This window comes from Cyprinus carpio, chromosome A20 (assembly GCF_018340385.1).
Source record: "Cyprinus carpio isolate SPL01 chromosome A20, ASM1834038v1, whole genome shotgun sequence".
NCBI lineage: Eukaryota > Metazoa > Chordata > Actinopteri > Cypriniformes > Cyprinidae > Cyprinus > Cyprinus carpio.
The window spans coordinates 13,964,219-13,981,779 of record NC_056591.1 but is presented as its reverse complement, the minus strand read 5'-3'; the positions used below and the strand labels follow the sequence as shown (position 1 = coordinate 13,981,779).

The following is a 17,561-nucleotide window of genomic DNA, read 5'->3' as shown; positions in this document are numbered from 1 at the left end:
TTTAAAGACCTTTTTAAGGCCAAGTAAATAAATAAAGGAATACATGGAAAGGGACACATTACATCAATATAGTCCTTAAATGTAAAAATGAGTTTATTAGCAAAACAAAAGTCTGAAAGTACAATGTCTAACATATCTCCATTATGATCTAATTCATTTTACAAAAAACAAAAGGAAAAAAAGTAATGTATAACGTACAAGTAATCAAGATATGTTAACTTGAAAAGCAAAATGACAAAATAAGAATTGTTGTTTTATGTGGAATTGATTAAAATGATGTGAGTTTATGACTGAAACAAGAACAGATATTTGCCAGTGGGCTTTGAAAAATTATCGTAAATCAAAGGCAGTTCTGTTGACATATTTGTTCTTGTTTTAAGCATGAAATAACGTAATTTTAACTAAGTCAAATACGTATTGGAAGCCCACTACTGAGATCAGATCAGGTATCATATCAAATTATACTCAGACGTTAATCAGGTTAGATGCCATATTGAATTTAACATGGATGAAAACTTGGCTGTGAGGAATAGACTTCCAGTCTTTACTTTGCTACACATTGTATACAGGTTGTAGATATTGTAATTTTCACAACTCACAACCTTTAAAACTTTTATGGAGTTTTTGTCTACTATTTATTTTTTCATCAGCTGAACAATCGGTATGTTGTACAATACACTGAATGCATGTACTTCTATTTCTCACAGCTTTGTTTTCATTCCTGTCAATAATTAAATATGGCGCTAACCTGACTAAGGTCCATTGTAAAATATAAAAATATTATACATTGCATCACAAATTTATCAAATACTTTATCTAATTTACATTTTAGTGAACAAACAATCCCCCTGGAATAACCTGATGATAAGGGCACAATGCTGGTTGCTCACAAATCCCCATATCTAGGGATTTGAATCAAAAACCTCTGGATTCCCAGCCCTGATCTTTACCCACTGAGCCAATTCACCAATTTCCACAACCTTTTAAAAATAAATGGATACATATTCTCTCTGTACATGTCTCATAAACACAAACAATCGATGATCACATATTTGTGTGAATTGCTTGTCTTAGCGTAGCACTGCACATAACTTATATGGTAGGGGACATCGAGTGGTCCCCAGTCTATAATCCATGCTGGGCTCTACACCTGCTGGTGAAGAGAAATTGAAGCGCTGCAGCAGAGAGGAGAAAAAAAGGAACAACTCCATCCGTGCCAGTTGCTCCCCAGGACACACTCTCTTTCCTTAAATTAGAAACAAAGAGAAAATACAGAATAGGATTAAATATGGAACTAAGTGTATTCCAATATCAAATATTGCGGTGTGGAAGAATTTTTTTTTTTTATATCAATATGCAAATCTCCCATGAAAGCATGCTTCTACTGAGCCCTTGAAAGAGCCATGGTGATAGAAAAAGAACATTGCAAGAAATAATCACAACTGTCATAAAACAAGGTCATATTTGTTAGGTCACAATAACATATATAACATATATAAAATCTGAATAATGTTTTACATTGAGAATGACTTCCATATAATTCATTTCACTCAAAAAGAGTAACTTTTTATAGGGCTATGGGAAATTCAACTATTTGCAACAAAACTGGAAACTGTCAAAATATATCAGCTGATTACTAGAAAGCTGAGTTCTATACCTAGAGAAAAAGGTAAAAAGGCATCTCTCTTTCTGAATTTGCCCTCAGCATCCAGGAAGTGACCCGGGTTAAAAGAGTGAGGCGTCTCCCACTCAGACTCATCAAACAGCACTGATGTCAAACTGCCAATCACAGCTGTACCCTAAATCAGAACGAATCAAAATGTTTATGGAGGACCTGTGGTGATTGTTTTAATCTATCAGTCAATCACAGACAGTCTAAACTGTCCCAGTGTCCATACATATACAGTTCTCTACACCTACTATACCTTTGGAATAGAGTATTTTCCTATTTGAGTGTCTTCCACAGTAGCCCGGGGCAAATTTAATGGGGCAATATTTCCAATCCTCTGTATCTCATGAATGACAGCATTGGTGTAGGGCATGTTGTCTCTGTCTGATAAAGATGGCTGCCGTGACCCTCCCACAACACGATCAATCTCCTCCTGAACTTTGACTGAAAATACAATGTAGAGACAATCCAAGACAAAACTAAGAGTGTAAGTATATACAACATTTTATATGCACATGAATGCAGTTTCTAAGCTCTCACCCTGTATCTCAGGATATTTTATCATGTAGAGAAGACCCCAGTACAGAGTAGTGGAGGTGGTCTCAGTTCCAGCTACAAACAGATCCAGAGCACAGATGCACAAGTTCTCCACATCAAACCCAGCGGCTGTGTCGTCTTCAAGCTAAACAACAAGATTGAGAGGTATTTTAATTCAGTCACATTATAACCAGAGCATTCCACTTACTGACACCTGCGTAAGAAAGGGTCTTACTTTTTCCATCTCAGCAAGGAAGCAGTCAATGTAGTCTCGAGGATTTGATGGATCATAATCCACTCTGTGTGCATTCACCTTCTCTCGAGCAAAGTCAATCACGTTCTGCCACAGAGCAAATGATTTTTTGTGTGGTCCAGGCAGTTGCCGCATGAGCCATGGGAACATGTTATACAGCTAAAGAAAGAAGAACAAAAGGCTTTAGCTGAGCAACAAAGATGCTAAAGAGAGCAAAATTAACGTATTAAAACATGAAAATGTTTACTTGAGCCCAGATGCTTCCATCCAGATACACAGCCTCATTAATGTTCTTCAACAGATTCTGGAAGTCATTGTCACTGTACTCAAATCGATTACCAAACACAAGCACACAGATCACATTTGAGACAGCGTTGTTCAGCAGGATTTGAGGGTTAAAGGGTCGACCTGGAAATATTATTAGGATAACTGTAAAGTAAATCACATTGTGCTTCCAATCCTAAATGTTTGTAGAACAACAAGGTTAGTTTCAGTTCTTTCCATTTCACAGACTTAAATACATACCATTCTCATTTGAAATGGTCTCATTCAGAAAGCAACATTCAAGATGGATAGACGGCTCCAGGCTTTTCTTTCCCAATCCAAAGTTTCTAAGAGTTGAGAGTGCAAATCTCCTCTGATGCTTCCATTTATATCCACTGGCACCAATTAAACCTGATCACAACACATTTAAATATTACCTTCCCATTTCTCACTCACTGCCACAAGTACTGATCTCAGAGCAATTTTATGAAAAACCTATTTGGAGAGAACACTTAAATGGTTATTTTTCTCTAGTGGCATATGCCTCAATGTAAGTTTGAATTCACAGCTGTCAGTTTATATTGAAACCACCATTCACTATTTTAAATTTTATTTACAAGACTGACCTTTGTCTTCGGCAATGTCATAAATCATAGGCAACACGGGTCGATCAGCGAGGTTGTCCCCTTGTTGTAAATAGACCTCCTTCACTCTTTTGTACCCATTCAACATAACAATTCTTGGTCCGAGAAATCGAATGCTTAAAATGTCTCCATATTTTTCTGCAAACTTTAAAATATGATTTGAAAATGAACTCATATACTATAGAAGTAGTTTAAATACTGCAGAATATCAGTTCACTTCGATCCCCGGCCTTGCAAAGATAAAGTTAGTTCGATGTTGACGTTAAATATTAGACAGATATTCAGCCGCGAAAAAATTCTATTAATTCTTAGTGGATGAGTACAATTGTATAAAAAATTGATTATCTGAAAAGCATTAGAGCGTACAACTGAACACACATCGCAGTTTATTTGTGTGAAATGTTGCTACCATAGACTGTATAAAAACAAAACACTACTCTGCACTGCTCAAAATTTGTGTTTGAATTATCAGTGGCAAATCCTTTACATATGTAAATGTACTTCCAGACTGTGAGTCAGAACAGCCGGCACTGTAGTCTTCTCTCCCAGGATCAGGAAACAGTCCTCCATAAAATGTGCTGCACACATCTGAATATTTGGGTTGAACTGTTCTGGAACAGTGTTGTATATACATCTTAACCACTGATTTCTAGTTTTGTCTTCTTTTGGAAGGCTAAACAGAGTAGTTGATTTGACAATGAAACAGCATCTAAACAACATGGGGCCGGCGGCAACAGCGACAATCAAAGGTTACGCCTTCTTTCTTTGCGTGAACATTTGGGCGGTATTATGCAAATCTTCCCACATTGTGACGTAGACATGTGGGGGCGTGTTTAAACAAGCCGTTTTAGGAGGGCGTGGATGAGTCTTAACTTTTGAGAATATCTGTTTGGGTTTGAAACTTTAGTCTTTGCAACTTTACAGATCTTCTTTATGCACCAAGAGTTTGTAACACTCCAAAGAGAAAGGAAAACTTGAAATCGCATCATAGGACTCCTATTTTCCCTCCATATGTTTTTTTTTTACAATTAACAAAACAAGAGCAATTTGTGCACCAATGTCTTTGAAAGAAATAAAGACAATCACTTATAACGCCCAATTGAATTTGAATAAGAAATATTGTAAACAAAATATGTGTTAGTGGTGATTATATTATTAGGCTACTATTAATAAATATATTAATAACATATGATAGTAAAAGATAGCTATAAATATTGTTCTTTGAACAAGTAACAAGACACACCCCTTGAAGTTTACATACCAAACTGTGTGCATTCTAAATCATTTTATTTAAACTTCAGAATGTTAAACTTGGTCAAAACAAGTGCAATATCTTCCTCTAGGGGGCGGTAAACTGCACAATCACTTTAATGCTTTGCAAGCTTTTTCTCAATTGTTCCATTTCAATAACTTTTGTTGTGCTATTGATAGTTTTCACGTGATGTCACACACTCATAGAAACACCCACCTGAAGGGCAAAACGAAGGATTGCTCCACTGACCGCCAGTTATTTTTATGCAGTTTGCATTAAGAGGTAATGTAGTAAAACGTAGGTATTAAAAAGTGAAATTCAGTAAACACCTTTTTGATTATGTATATTTTGTACAGGCAAGCATATGAACCCAGAATATAAACACAATGTGCAAAGCTTCACTCTATATTGTTTCCCATAGAAAATATTAGGTTACTTGTGTAACCCCGGTTCTCTGAGAACAGAGTGAGGTATCTCACTATGGGAAACGCCCCAGGTGTGATAGACTATGGAAGCACCAATTACACAACATATGTCCGAAGGATGGACCAATCACAGCTCATGACAAGGAGCCCAACCACTCCCTGTATATATGGCTGTGATCCCCGAAAACGACATTCTAAGCTCGCTCTTCCCCCGTGTTATGCGAGTAGGGAAGCTTGGTGAGATACCTCGCTTTGTTTGTCTTTCAAACAATCGCTCGGTATCGCACTATGGGAATGATATAGCCAACTCCCGAAATGCATGTTTTCCGAAGTCGCCGAACAGACCTGGCAAGAACGAAAGATAACCTTTCAATTCTCCAAAGAGCCAACATTGAGAACTGCATGAGCCATAGAAGGCGCAGTGACATCCAGACGGTAAAATCTGATAAATGTATGAGTGGAAGCCCAGCTTGCCGCTGCACAAATATCTCCTACCGAAATTCCCTTGAACAATGCCCACAAGGTAGCCACACCCCTTGTTGAATGAGGCCTTAAGCCAGCTGGGGAATGAAGACCCATAGTTGTATAGGCCAATTCAATTGCCTCCACCATCCAATGGGAAAGGCGCTGTGAGGAGATCGGTTTACCCTTACATTGAGTGGCCCATGAAACGAATAACTGATCATTCTTCCTGAACGATTGTGTCCTGTTTACATAATAGCATAATGCTTGTACAGGACACAAAATGTGTAATTTCTGCTCCTCCTCCGAAGAAAAAGGAGGGGGGTAAAAGGCACGCAACTCCAAAGCAGAACAGTTATAAGCTGAATCACTGACTTTGGGAACGAAACCCTGGTTAGGCAGTAACATAACCTTGCTGTCATCCGGACTAATATCCAGACATGCCGACGAACCAAAAAAGCATGTAACTCACACACTCTCACTTATCTGAGACTAAAGCCAGTAGTAAGACCGTTTTCAGAGATAGGAGCTTAATATCAACACTCTCCAAGAGTCACATGGGGCCCGAGTTAAGGCATTCAGAACCATGGACAAGTCCCATGACAGGACCAGATGCTTAGATACTTAGAAACGCTTCACCCGTTTCATAAAACGGCATATAAGAGGGTGCCATCCAAACGAGACTCCCTCAAAGCCTACATGACAAGCTGAAATAGCAGCCAGGTAAACTTTAATAGTAGAAAACACTCTCCCATTGTTCATTAAGCTTTGTAAAAAGCAAAGTTCATAGCTAACGGCGCACTGAAAAGGAATAACTCCTTTATGAGTCCTCAAACACTCACCATTTAAGACCATACAGTGAGCGCGTTGATGAAGCTCTAGCGCTCTGGATAGCGTTTATAACCTCCTGCGGAAGCCCGATAGCATATAAATTTAACCATTCATGGGCCAGACCCAAAGCTTGACTCGTTCCAGGTGTGGATGAAAAATCTGCCCCCCACTTGCGACAGCAGGTCCCTGCGCAACGGGAGTGGCCAGGGCTCTCCCTGAAGGAGCTGGACAATCTCTGCCACCCACAGCCTCCGCGACCAATGAGGGGCTATCAGAAGGAGAGATAATCCGTTTTCTCTTACTCTTTCCAGTGTGGGAGAAATTAGACTCAGCGGAGGAAATGCGTAAAGCAACACGTTCGGCCACAGGTGCGCCAGCACATCCACACCCGAAGGCACATTTTCGTCCCTGAGAGAGAAATACAGCAGACACTTTGCATTTGCCTGCGAGGCGAAGAGATCTACGGCCGCCTTGCCATACATTCCCTAAACCTGATCCACCACCTGTGGGTGGAGCACCCATTCTCCATATAACGGGTTGGCCCTTGACATGAGATCCGTCCCTACATTCAGGACTCTTGGTACGTGCGTCGCGCACAGTGAGCTGAAGTGCGCTGCGCCCCAGACAATCAGTTTGCTCAATTGTAACGAATGCGTTCCCCCTTGGCGATTGATATATGCCACCATCATTGTGTTGTCTGTCCTGACAAGAACATGAAACCCTTCCAAGAATCAGTGGAAATGTTTCAGGGCCAGAAAGACTGCTATCAACTCCAACATATTTATGTTAAGTTTGCGAAGCTGGGGTGTCCAGCGATCATTTACCGATCTGCCCTGAAAAACAGCCCCCCAGCCCGACAGAAATGCATCTGTTGTCACTACTTTTTCTCAGAGACATGCCCCCCAAGGGAAACCCTGTCTGGAATAAACAGGGATCTCTCCACTGATAAAGAACCATCACGCACTCCGCGTGTATTCTTACTCTTTGTGCGAGGTGCCGACGAGGACAGAGACATTTTGCTGCTACCCATCACTGGAAGTCTCTCATTTTCAGCAAACCTAGCGGGACCACAGACAGCCACGTAGCCATCATGCCCAAAAGGCGGAGACAGGTCCTAAAGGATACCAAATTTCCCTTGCGAAACTGGGCCAGGCACTAATAAAATGCCATTATCCTCCTTTCCGAGAGCATAACACGTTATGCCACAGAGTCTATTCGTAAGCTTAGATACTCTATCTCCTGAGATGGAATCAGCTGGCTTTTGGCATAGTTGATTCTGAACCCCAGACTCGTTAGATGAGACGTGAGCATCTCTGTGTTCCACTCCGTGACTGAGCGCATAACAGATAATCATCCAGATAAGCAAATATTCTGAGCCCCTTGTGTCTCAGCGGTGATAATGCTCTATGTACCTGCTGAACACGCAAGGAGCGAGGCTGAGCCCAAATGGAAGAGTAACAAATTCGTATACTTCGCTCTGACAGGAAAACCGGAGATATTTCATGTGCGCAGAATAGATGTTTTATATGAAAGTAAGCATGTTATAAATTTTTTGGTACATGGAAGTGGTGAAGCATTCCATTTTCCCAGGGAAGGAGGGACTAGCAGATGAGGGAGTGTGGTTCGCCTGTTTGGATACAGGTGGTCAGCCACTGACTGCTCGACCGTGGGAGGGTTAGAGAGCCCAAGCCCTTCCATTTCACTTACATTGAGCGACGAGTATCCCTTGATGAGAAAAGGGTTTGTCCCACGGCCGCTTCATCTCTGCTACACACGGCGGCAAATTGGGAAGCAGTTGTTTCGCTGGTGGAAGGTGAGAAGGAAGCCTTTTCCCATCGTAGATGTCACGTTTAACTCCCAGATCCCCAGGAGTTAGAGGCCAAGCGATGCCAAGCTTAGCTGCCGCAGACTTACAAACTTTCACTAGGTCACAATCTACCACCGTCGACGCCACATCGCCGCTTTACGCACTCACGGGCCTGGACGCTTGTGCTGCATACAGGATAGCATCATCTTCCTCATCATCCGGCTCCTCTCGGAGGAAGCGAGCTAACATCTCCTCATCCTCCTCCTCGTCTCCCTCCACCTCATCACCTTCCGCATGCAGCTGCTGGTCAAAAAGCGCCGTAAACTCAGGAGACTCTGAATCCATAATATCCCCCCACAAAGAAAGATCCCGTGGGGGAGAGGGATGGACCCCCTTTGTCGAAGGAGGGACAGAAGATAGAACCGGATGGTCTTTAGAAGATGCAGCCACCCGAAGCCTTCTTTCCAAGATCCTGGGCGGCATTACACAACAGTGCGCGCAACTCTCTGCGTTCGGCAACGTCTACCTTGACGATATGTTTGTGAACTGAAAGAGCGCAGAACAGGTGCTAAAAGGAAAGTCTTCACGGGGAAGAGAACAAGAATGCCGTTTTTGAGGATCACAGCCATACAGTATATATAGGGAGGGGGTGGGCTCCTTGTCATGAGCTGTGATTGGTCCGTCCTTTGGACAGACGGTGTGTAATTGGTGCTTCCATAGTCTATCCCACCTGGGGCGTTTCCCATAGTGAGATACCATTATAAGGAAATCACTGAACCTTTAAGCAGATTGCGTTCATATTCCGACCTCATCTGCTTGCCTATGTAAGCTATGCATCATTAATATAGTTGAATACTGAATTTGATCTTTTAATATTACTGTTTTAAATATATTCAGGCACTTTAAGTGTTTTGGTAATGAAAAGTAGCAATATTTTACATTCTACATGCTATTGAGCTTCAAATTATGGCATATTTTACATTTGAGCCCATTCGGTAATGAAAAGTAGCAATTTTATTTTACATTTGATTTACAGTTTATTTAACTAACTATGAAAAATATAAAAGGTGTGCATTATAGCTGACACCTAGATGAACACTTTACAGTATGCTTTAGGAATGTGAGTCATTCTGTTCAAATGCTATTGAGCTTTAAATTTGTGTTTAAGATTCGGTAATGAAAAGTAGCAATTGTTTTCCATATGATTTACAGTTTATTTTAATAGTTATCAAAAAATATAAAAGGTGTGCATTATAGTCGACACCTGGATGAACAGTTAACAGTTGTTTTCATGACTGTTAGTCATTCTCCTTGCATGCTATTGACATTAGAGAAGTGTATAGTAGTTTCGCATGTAACTTTAGAGACGGTCCCTAGATTTGCGAATGTCGATTGTCCAGCGTCCAGCCAACTTTATGCCAGTGATTGACTGTGGCCAAAACTTGCATTTTGTTCACATACCTTTTTTTAATTCTTTTGAGAGGTGATCTAAATATTTGCGGCTGTGAAACAGATGGAAAACTGATTGGCTTGTGCTGCAGTTCTATGGATGTTTTGCCCTCCAAGTCTTCGAGCCGGTCACGTGACTGAAAGCTAGCAGTAGTTCTATGAATAAAACAAACATCTAGATATTCTTTTATGAACCAGTAATAAGACACACCCCTTAGATCTGAGATTTTATTTTTTTTATATACATTTCACAAGTGAAGCATTTAGATGGAAGAACTATGGCTTTTTGCTCTTCGTTTTGCACTTTGCAGACGGCCCCTATCCTGCACTTATACATTATGGTCAATCAGTTAAAATACCGATAGATTAAAACAAATTAAAAAAACATTGTGTGTTCTCTTCTACATTTGAAAACAATTATAACGCAGTATGTTTCTTGTCATTGTGCTAAATCGTTAAAGAACAATATTGAAGATTTCCGAGGCTGAATTTCTGACAAATGTCAAACGTTGAACCAAGTTTATATCGGTCGCAAAGATGATGTTTCGAATTGCATACCGTCACAGATCCAAACAAGAATACAGGTTGTATTTACCTTTGCCACTTGAAGATGAATCTTGTTGTGCTCGATATGATGAAGGTCTCCAATAATCGGTAAAGACCATGGTCCAGGAGGAAAGTTTTTCGGCGCTTTATGTTTGATATAATCAGCCACCAATAAAAAAACACAGAAAAATAACAAAATAGTCTTGACATCGATCCACTCGTAAAGACGCAGCAGATCCATGGTCAGGTCAGTATTGTCAGATTAGGTCGTAGATTCCCAAAAGCTCCCCCAAGACCCTCCCACTCCAGGAAAAACCTCCCAAAAACTTACTGCCAAAAGAATGTTGTCAGAGAGAGACGTGACTGCGTTCTGATTGAATAGTCAGTGGAGGAGATTCCTCATTAAACTAAATAAATTCCTTTTGTATGGAATTTATTTTTGTTTGGAGGATCCTTTAAAGGCAGTCTTCATTTTGCGGCATCAATTGGGCGTATTTTAAAAGATGCATCAAGTGTATCCTACACATCCTCCGGTGACTTTCATCCACAAAACCTTTGCAGACATTCCAATTCACTTCAAAATAGTTAAGTGCAACTTAAGGACATGTTCTACATGGAAAATATTGATATTCAGATTTTTAAAAGTATTATTATATTATTTTATAATATTACTTACAATTTTAATAACAATTTCTTACTTTTTTTTTATTACTTACCGGTTTACTTCCTCGTTTAGCTTTCTCACTTTTGCTTGTTGTTTGTTTGATGTTATGATTGTGTGGTTTCATGGGATAAATAAGAGACTTTTTTTTTAAAGGTTACCCACTTTTATTTATCTACTAGAAGCTGCAGTTTTACATAGTTATAGATAATTTTGACAAAACAGCAAAATTCCACTTGTAAATATTGTGCACTGGTGTAAAATGTATAAACAATCAACGAGGAGTGAAACTTATTTTAAATGGCTTTGGGGAGAGTGTCATTCCAAATTTGAAGTCCAAGCTTATTTGCTTTCCCCCTGGAGGACACAGAGTGAAGGAATGTAGAAAGGATGTGAAGAAGAGAAAGAGCTCCATACGGGCGAGCGATTCTCCTGGACAAGATCGTTTCCCGGGAGGACGAAATGAAATCTCAAAACAAGCCTCAAGATTATCTCCTGATTTAATGTGTATATATGCACAACTGTGAAGTATTTTCTGTATGTGTGTAATAAAACATTTACCTATACAAAAAAAAAAAGGAAAGAAAAAATAAACCTGCTCACCTGCCGAGAAAGGAATAAAAGCTTCAGGTTTTTCAAACTTGCTTTGATCGTTAAGAAAATTCTGTGGGTCAAATGAATATGGAGATTTCCACTTGGTCTGGTCAAAGAGCACTGAGGTCAGGTTAGGAATGATCTGTGTACCTGACGTAAAATGAAAAAAAAAAAAACATGATCAGATGATGAAATATGGACATCATCTAAGGATTAACATAAAAGATTCCATGTTGCATATAATGTACTTTTAAACTTGATTGGTTGGTAGGTAGCTTGTAAGCTCAAATTTCAATGGCATGTCAGCAGCTGAGGCTATTTTCAAGACAAGATCTGTGTTACTACCAATTACCCAAAAGTTGTATAAATAAAATAAAATACATTAAAATTACACAAGTGTCTGATGTTTGGAAGCCCATTTCCGAAAAAAAAAATAAAAAAAAAAAAAAAGGTAATTGCGACTTTTAATCTCACAATTCAATTTTTTTTTTCTCAGAATTTCTTGATACAAACTCGCAATTGCGAGTAATAAAGTCAGAATTGTGAGATATAAATTTGCAATTCTGAGAACATATCAGCCCCCCCCCCCAGTCAGAACTGCAAGATACAAATTAGCAATTGTGAGAAAAAAGTCAGAATTGCGAGTTTTTATCTCTTTTATAACTGTGACTTTATATCTCGCAGTTCTGACTATATAACTCGCAATTCTGAGTTTATATCACGCAATTCTGAGAAAAAAAAAAGTCTGAATTGTGAGTTTACTAAGTTTTGTCATTCATCTCACCTTTGGAATATAATAACTTTCCAATATTGTGTCTTCATTGGTCATTCTTGGTACACTAAGGGGCACAACATTTCCCATTCTCTGGACCTCATGGATAACAGCATCAGTGTATGGCATGCTGGGTCTGTCATCTATGTTGGGTCGACGCGACCGTCCAACTACTTTGTCTATTTCTTCCTGAACCTTTTCTGAATATGATATTCAATGTCAAAATTCCATAATGTGTTTAACAAATGTAAGTACATAACAACATAGTAAAGTATTCAGTATAACTGGCTTATGAACCGTTTAAATGGACAAATTGAATTTACAGTTGATGTGTAATTTGGAGCATTTTACCTTGGATTTCTGGGTATTTCATCATGTATACAAAGGCCCACAGTAGAGTGGTAGATGTGGTCTCAGTTCCTGCCACAAACAAATCAAGAACAGCGTACTGCAGACCCTCTTCATGAAATCCCGCTTCCAGATCATCTTTCCTCTATAAAGCACACAGAGACATTACAATTAGCATATGCAGGGTAGTCATGTTGGATAAAGGAAACTCAAACTAAATGAGTGGAATATTTCTACATGTTTACCAAATATGTTGTTTGCAAAAAAAGCATAATGTGTTTATAAAAAGCCATATTTTCATAGGCTGTGTTAGAGAGAGATAGTACCTTCTGGATCTCAGTAAGATAGCAGTCTATAAAATCTCTGGGTGAGGAGGGGTCCCAGTCTGCATAATGCTTGTCCACCTCTTCCTTAATAAAAGCACAAACTTGATGGAAGCAGGAAAACAGGTCTTTATGAGGTCCCGGGAGGAGGTCCATAACATAAGGGAAAACACTGTAAAGCTATAATGGACAAGTAGCAGGTCAGCTTGGGTGGGCACCTAATTTGATCAGTTTGGTTTTCACATAATGAATTTTGTTGCACCTTTAGTGGCAATTTATGAGTGCCTATGACAGACCACTATATCTCTTCATCTCATCATAAGAATGAACATATCAGTACCTGTATCCACACAGACGTTTGTAGTTTAAGGGCTTTAGACATCAGACTGAGCATGTTCAGAAACCTTTGGTCAGTGTACTCAAACCTCCTGCCAAATACCATGTTGCAGATGATGTTGGAGACAGCATTGTTAATAAAGTAATGAGGGTCAAATGGCAGCCCTAATAAAATACAACGACAGGTGAAGCTGGTTTCGGTTTCAAAGTAGATTTTTACTTTTCTTTTTTTTTTTTTGGATGTTAACGGTGGTTAAAAACCTTCATTTAAAAACTGCATGTTGTGTTCACTTGTGTTATCTTTGACTAATATTTAAATTTGTTTGATAAACTGAAACATTAAAGTGAGACAAACATGCAAAAAAATAAGAAATCAGATCACACCACTGTATATAATGCAGAATCTGACAATAACAAACTAAAAAGCATGCTAAACCTAAATATAAGTCAGGTTCTGCTTCTGATTATTACATTAATGCTGCTACTGTATTTACCATTGGTTTCCATGATGGTCTGGTGAAGGAATTTGTACTCTTCCATGATGATGACTTCCAGGCTCCTCTTTCCCACGCCAAAGTATTTAAGAGTACTAAGAGTGAAGCGCCTCTGTTGCTTCCAGCTGTAGCCATTATTAAAAGTTACACCTGTTGCCAGACATTACATGAAAGATGTGATATTTAGAGAATGGTAGAATGTCATTTAAAGTTATTCTCCCAACATTAATGTATACCTTGGCACTTGATTATTCTTTTGAGCACGTCATTGGTTGGGCGGCCTGTGAAAATGTTTGCATGATCAATGAGAGCTTTCTTAACCAAGCTGTAGGTATTCACAACAACAGTGTTTAAGCTTCCCAGACGCAAGCTGAAAATGTTGCCATACTGGGCTGACATCTGCAGGACAACATAAAAAATAAGAAAAGAAAAAAGTGAAAAATAATCAGGGTTACAGAGATTAGGATATCAAGCCTCATTTGAAATACTTTATGCTGTCAGACTCAGAAACCACAACAATAAGAGGCTGTGAGTTACCTTAGTTAAATGAATATGTGGTTGTTTAGCATCCAGGTTGAAAACATTCCCAATAAAGGGGAGAGGTGTTGGTCCAGGGGGATAATTTCTAGGCTTTCTGTTTCTCAGATGATATGAGATCAGCAGAAAGATGAAGAACATCAGTAATACGGTGCCTACATCTGTCCACTGCACTGAGGCTAAAGACGACAAAATATTCCCCAAGACCATTTTCACGCGTGTATCCCCTTTATTCTGCACTGAGAAACGTGACTACGCTTAAAGTTTGGCTTTAATTTGTTTACTTCCTGGTTCACTTTTGTTTTCTACAACGTGCAATAACCTGCAATAAACATTTCGAACAGCTGATATGCGGAGAGAGAGCTGTTCGTGAACGAATCGGTGTTTCTGAATGGTTTTTTTTTTAAGGTAAACAAATCGTCTAGTAGTCCATTCACCGAATCTTCCTTATGTAATTTATGACCGATTTTCTGCTTTGAATGACCGACACTAGCGCGAACAAATAGCATTCTAGTCCAAACTGTGTAGGAGCATCTTATTGGCTGGATCTACTGAACTACCGCCCCCTTCACTGAAGCTAGATTAGATGTTTCAAGTCTGCGAGGTGTACTGAACGAGACATGAAATAATGAAATAACATGATGTAACTCATTTCTAGCGGTTGACCAAATAAATAAAAAATGTATGAACTGCGCGCAATTTTTAATAACGGTTTATTTGATTAAATGGCTCATTCACAAACACACAAAAAACATACGCGCACACACAACAATCACGTCGCCAACCACTTCTTGTGTAACTGTGTAACCTGCAAAAAAGACAAGTAGAATCAGTGAATTTATTTAACGAATATAAAAAAATCGAAATGAAATGGCTAGTGACGTGGGGAACAAGAGACACTGCGGTCTCCTTCCTTTAGATTGATGGTAACAATTCATCAAATTCTCCCTTTAACATTGTTTTGAAATTGGAAATGATTATTAAGTATATGAAATCCAAGGTAAGATGTTAATTTATCCCATGTTATTAAAGATTCTCTTGACAAATGTATGTGTTCAAAATACTGATATAGTAGTAGCAGGGACGGACTGGGACTAAAAAACGGCCCTGGACTTTGACTAGGCCCCGGCCCAAAGCAATCAGCGCGCGGAAACGCGAAAATAACAACAATAACACCTGGCATGAGTGTCCCAAGACTTTAATTGTGGCTCATGATAATATACCATCCAAATTATAGCAATAGCACTCATGTTGACTAGATGTTGAGCTGGAGGGGGTGTCTTTCTCTGCTCTTGGTCTAAGCTCAACCTGAATAAACAAATGATGGAATGTATTTAAAAAAAACAGGTTTTATTCCAAGATAGCATGGAATAGATTGTATAATATGCTGTTATAACAGCATATTATACAATCTATTCCATGCTGTCTTAAAATGAATTTATTACTTAATAATCTTAATTAATTTGTGCAGTAATTAATCTTACTGCACAAATAATAATACCACATCTAAATGAAAATACACCATTACAAATGTAACTTCTGTATTCAAAATCTTCAAAGTTTGTAAGCATTAACTGTAACGTTACCAACATTTTTTTAAAAGTACAAGCACAACATATTTCTTAATATTAGCTACTGCATGTGGCATTTTACAGCTAAAATGTTGAAGTTTAGCTGTTTTAAATTACTGTAATCATTAAAAATGTAGCAACCTGAATATCACTTCCTAACATCATCCCTAGCAAGTAACTCTCTTTCTCCTCTCATGTTCCATACTTACTTGTCCTGGATCTGCCTGTGGAACCAGCTCATCTTTCTGTCCCTCATCATCATCACTGGTGGCATGTTGCTGCATAGCTGTCTGGCTCACTTCTTAACTGCTGCTAATATTTAACTGCGAGGTGCTGCTGCTGGCTGTGCTGCTATTTCAGTTAGTTTGCGACATTTAGCGGCTTCAGTATCTAAATTCCGCAATTTTTTTTTCTCTCGCCTTCTCAGCTCCACCCTTTTCTTTCCGTTTTTTACCCGCGGCCGCGTTATGCATATTGTTTGTTTGTTTCTATGCTTCTTCTATCTAGTCTCTGCTGTTGGTTTCTTCCTACTCTTCCACTTCTTCTTCTCCTTACTTGACGGCCACGGCCAGTGCAGCTGGCATTCAACTTAAAGGTGTATTGCTGCCACCTACAGTACTGGAGTGTGAAACAGATTAGTGGGGGGAAAAAACAGGTGATGACTGCGTGCGTGGCAGGTGGTGGGCCGGCCCGCCGGCCGTCCTGGAGCACCGGCCGTTCTGTGATTCTCCAGACCACACAGATGGCCAGTCCGCCCCTGAGTAGTAGTAATAAGGGTCTGTTTCTCCCTCCTTTCTGGAATATGTCCTCTCCTTTCCTAACTTTTTTTCAGCAGGGCCTCCTAAGTATGGAGAGGGGTCTGCAGTCGCTGTGTGAAAGGCAGGGCCTGGTTTCACTGCGAGTTAATTTGCTCAAAACGACGACCCTGTTTCCCAGTCAAGCATAAGCATTTATAGACTGCAGATATCCAGTACTCTGACATTCTCTGACAAAGAGAATGTGCCGTTTTCTTTAACATGATCCTGCAATTTGTATATGAAAGCTTTGACTTTAAAAGCTGGATCATTTTATGCTTTGTTTTATGAATAGAAAACTGGAAGGATTCCTATATTGATCAAGTTCCCAGAAATCCAAAGTGAGTACTGATTTTTAATGCAGGAATAATCATTGTTCTTCTTTTGAAGCATGCAGGTTATATGTCATCTGCAAGTTAGCTTGGAAATGCATCAGGTCCAGGAGCTTTCCATGAACAAGTCTAAAAACACACACATTATACAAGTAATATTTGTATTCCTATTCAGGAAAGGTCCAGGAAGAGATAGACAGGGTGATTGGACTGTTTGGCTGACAGAGTTTATATGCCCTACACTTAGGCTGTTATGCATGAAGTGCAAAGATTTGGAGATGTTTTTCCACTGGGATTCCCTAAAAAAAGCTAAGACACCACACTAAGAGGATACTTCATTCCTAAGATATGAATTATATTAAATTCTTTTCTGTTTAGGGGTGTAGTCCTGTCTACAACAGTGAAGTTTGTATTTTCTCTTTATTAGGGCACCTCTGTTACAATAAACTTCAGTCCTGCATGATGCTAACGAATGGGAAACCCCACACACCTTTAACCCAGGACACTTGCTGACTGAAAATGGCCAGTTTCGGAAGAGAGATGGCTTCATGTCATTTTCAGCAGGTAATGTGCAAACATATCATCATATATAACTTCTAAAAAGTTATATGCTTGTATTTAATAATTTTTTATTGACTTCGGATGAGTGAATAATTTTTG

General features: G+C 39.2%; 1 protein-coding gene across 1 annotated transcript; it reads right to left on the bottom strand.

The window, feature by feature from the left end:
• Nucleotides 1–69: 69 nt before the first annotated feature.
• LOC109112719 lies at nucleotides 70–16,316 on the bottom strand. The gene is made up of 19 exons (XM_042778322.1): nucleotides 15,985–16,316; nucleotides 14,205–15,512; nucleotides 13,904–14,066; nucleotides 13,668–13,817; nucleotides 13,178–13,338; nucleotides 12,841–13,017; nucleotides 12,518–12,659; nucleotides 12,179–12,366; nucleotides 11,405–11,545; nucleotides 11,078–11,251; nucleotides 10,189–10,386; nucleotides 3,350–3,512; nucleotides 2,985–3,134; nucleotides 2,707–2,867; nucleotides 2,442–2,618; nucleotides 2,210–2,351; nucleotides 1,926–2,113; nucleotides 1,658–1,799; nucleotides 70–1,246 (listed from the first exon to the last, which is right to left on the bottom strand). Exons 2-19 carry the CDS (start codon nucleotides 14,412–14,414, stop codon nucleotides 1,071–1,073), a joined length of 3,003 nt encoding a protein of 1,000 aa, XP_042634256.1. The 5' UTR covers nucleotides 14,415–15,512; nucleotides 15,985–16,316; the 3' UTR covers nucleotides 70–1,070.
• Nucleotides 16,317–17,561: the final 1,245 nt, after the last annotated feature.

Excerpts from the sequence above, each read along its gene's own strand:
- LOC109112719 (XM_042778322.1), bottom strand. The coding sequence starts at position 14,414 with ATGGTCTTGGGGAATATTTTGTCGTCTTTAGCCTCAGTGCAGTGGACA. Across the intron at positions 2,619-2,706 it reads ATGGAAGCATCTGGGCTCAA|CTGTATAACATGTTCCCATG; the intron begins GTAAACATTTTC and ends TTCTTTCTTTAG. Across the intron at positions 2,352-2,441 it reads TCCTTGCTGAGATGGAAAAA|CTTGAAGACGACACAGCCGC; the intron begins GTAAGACCCTTT and ends CTTGTTGTTTAG.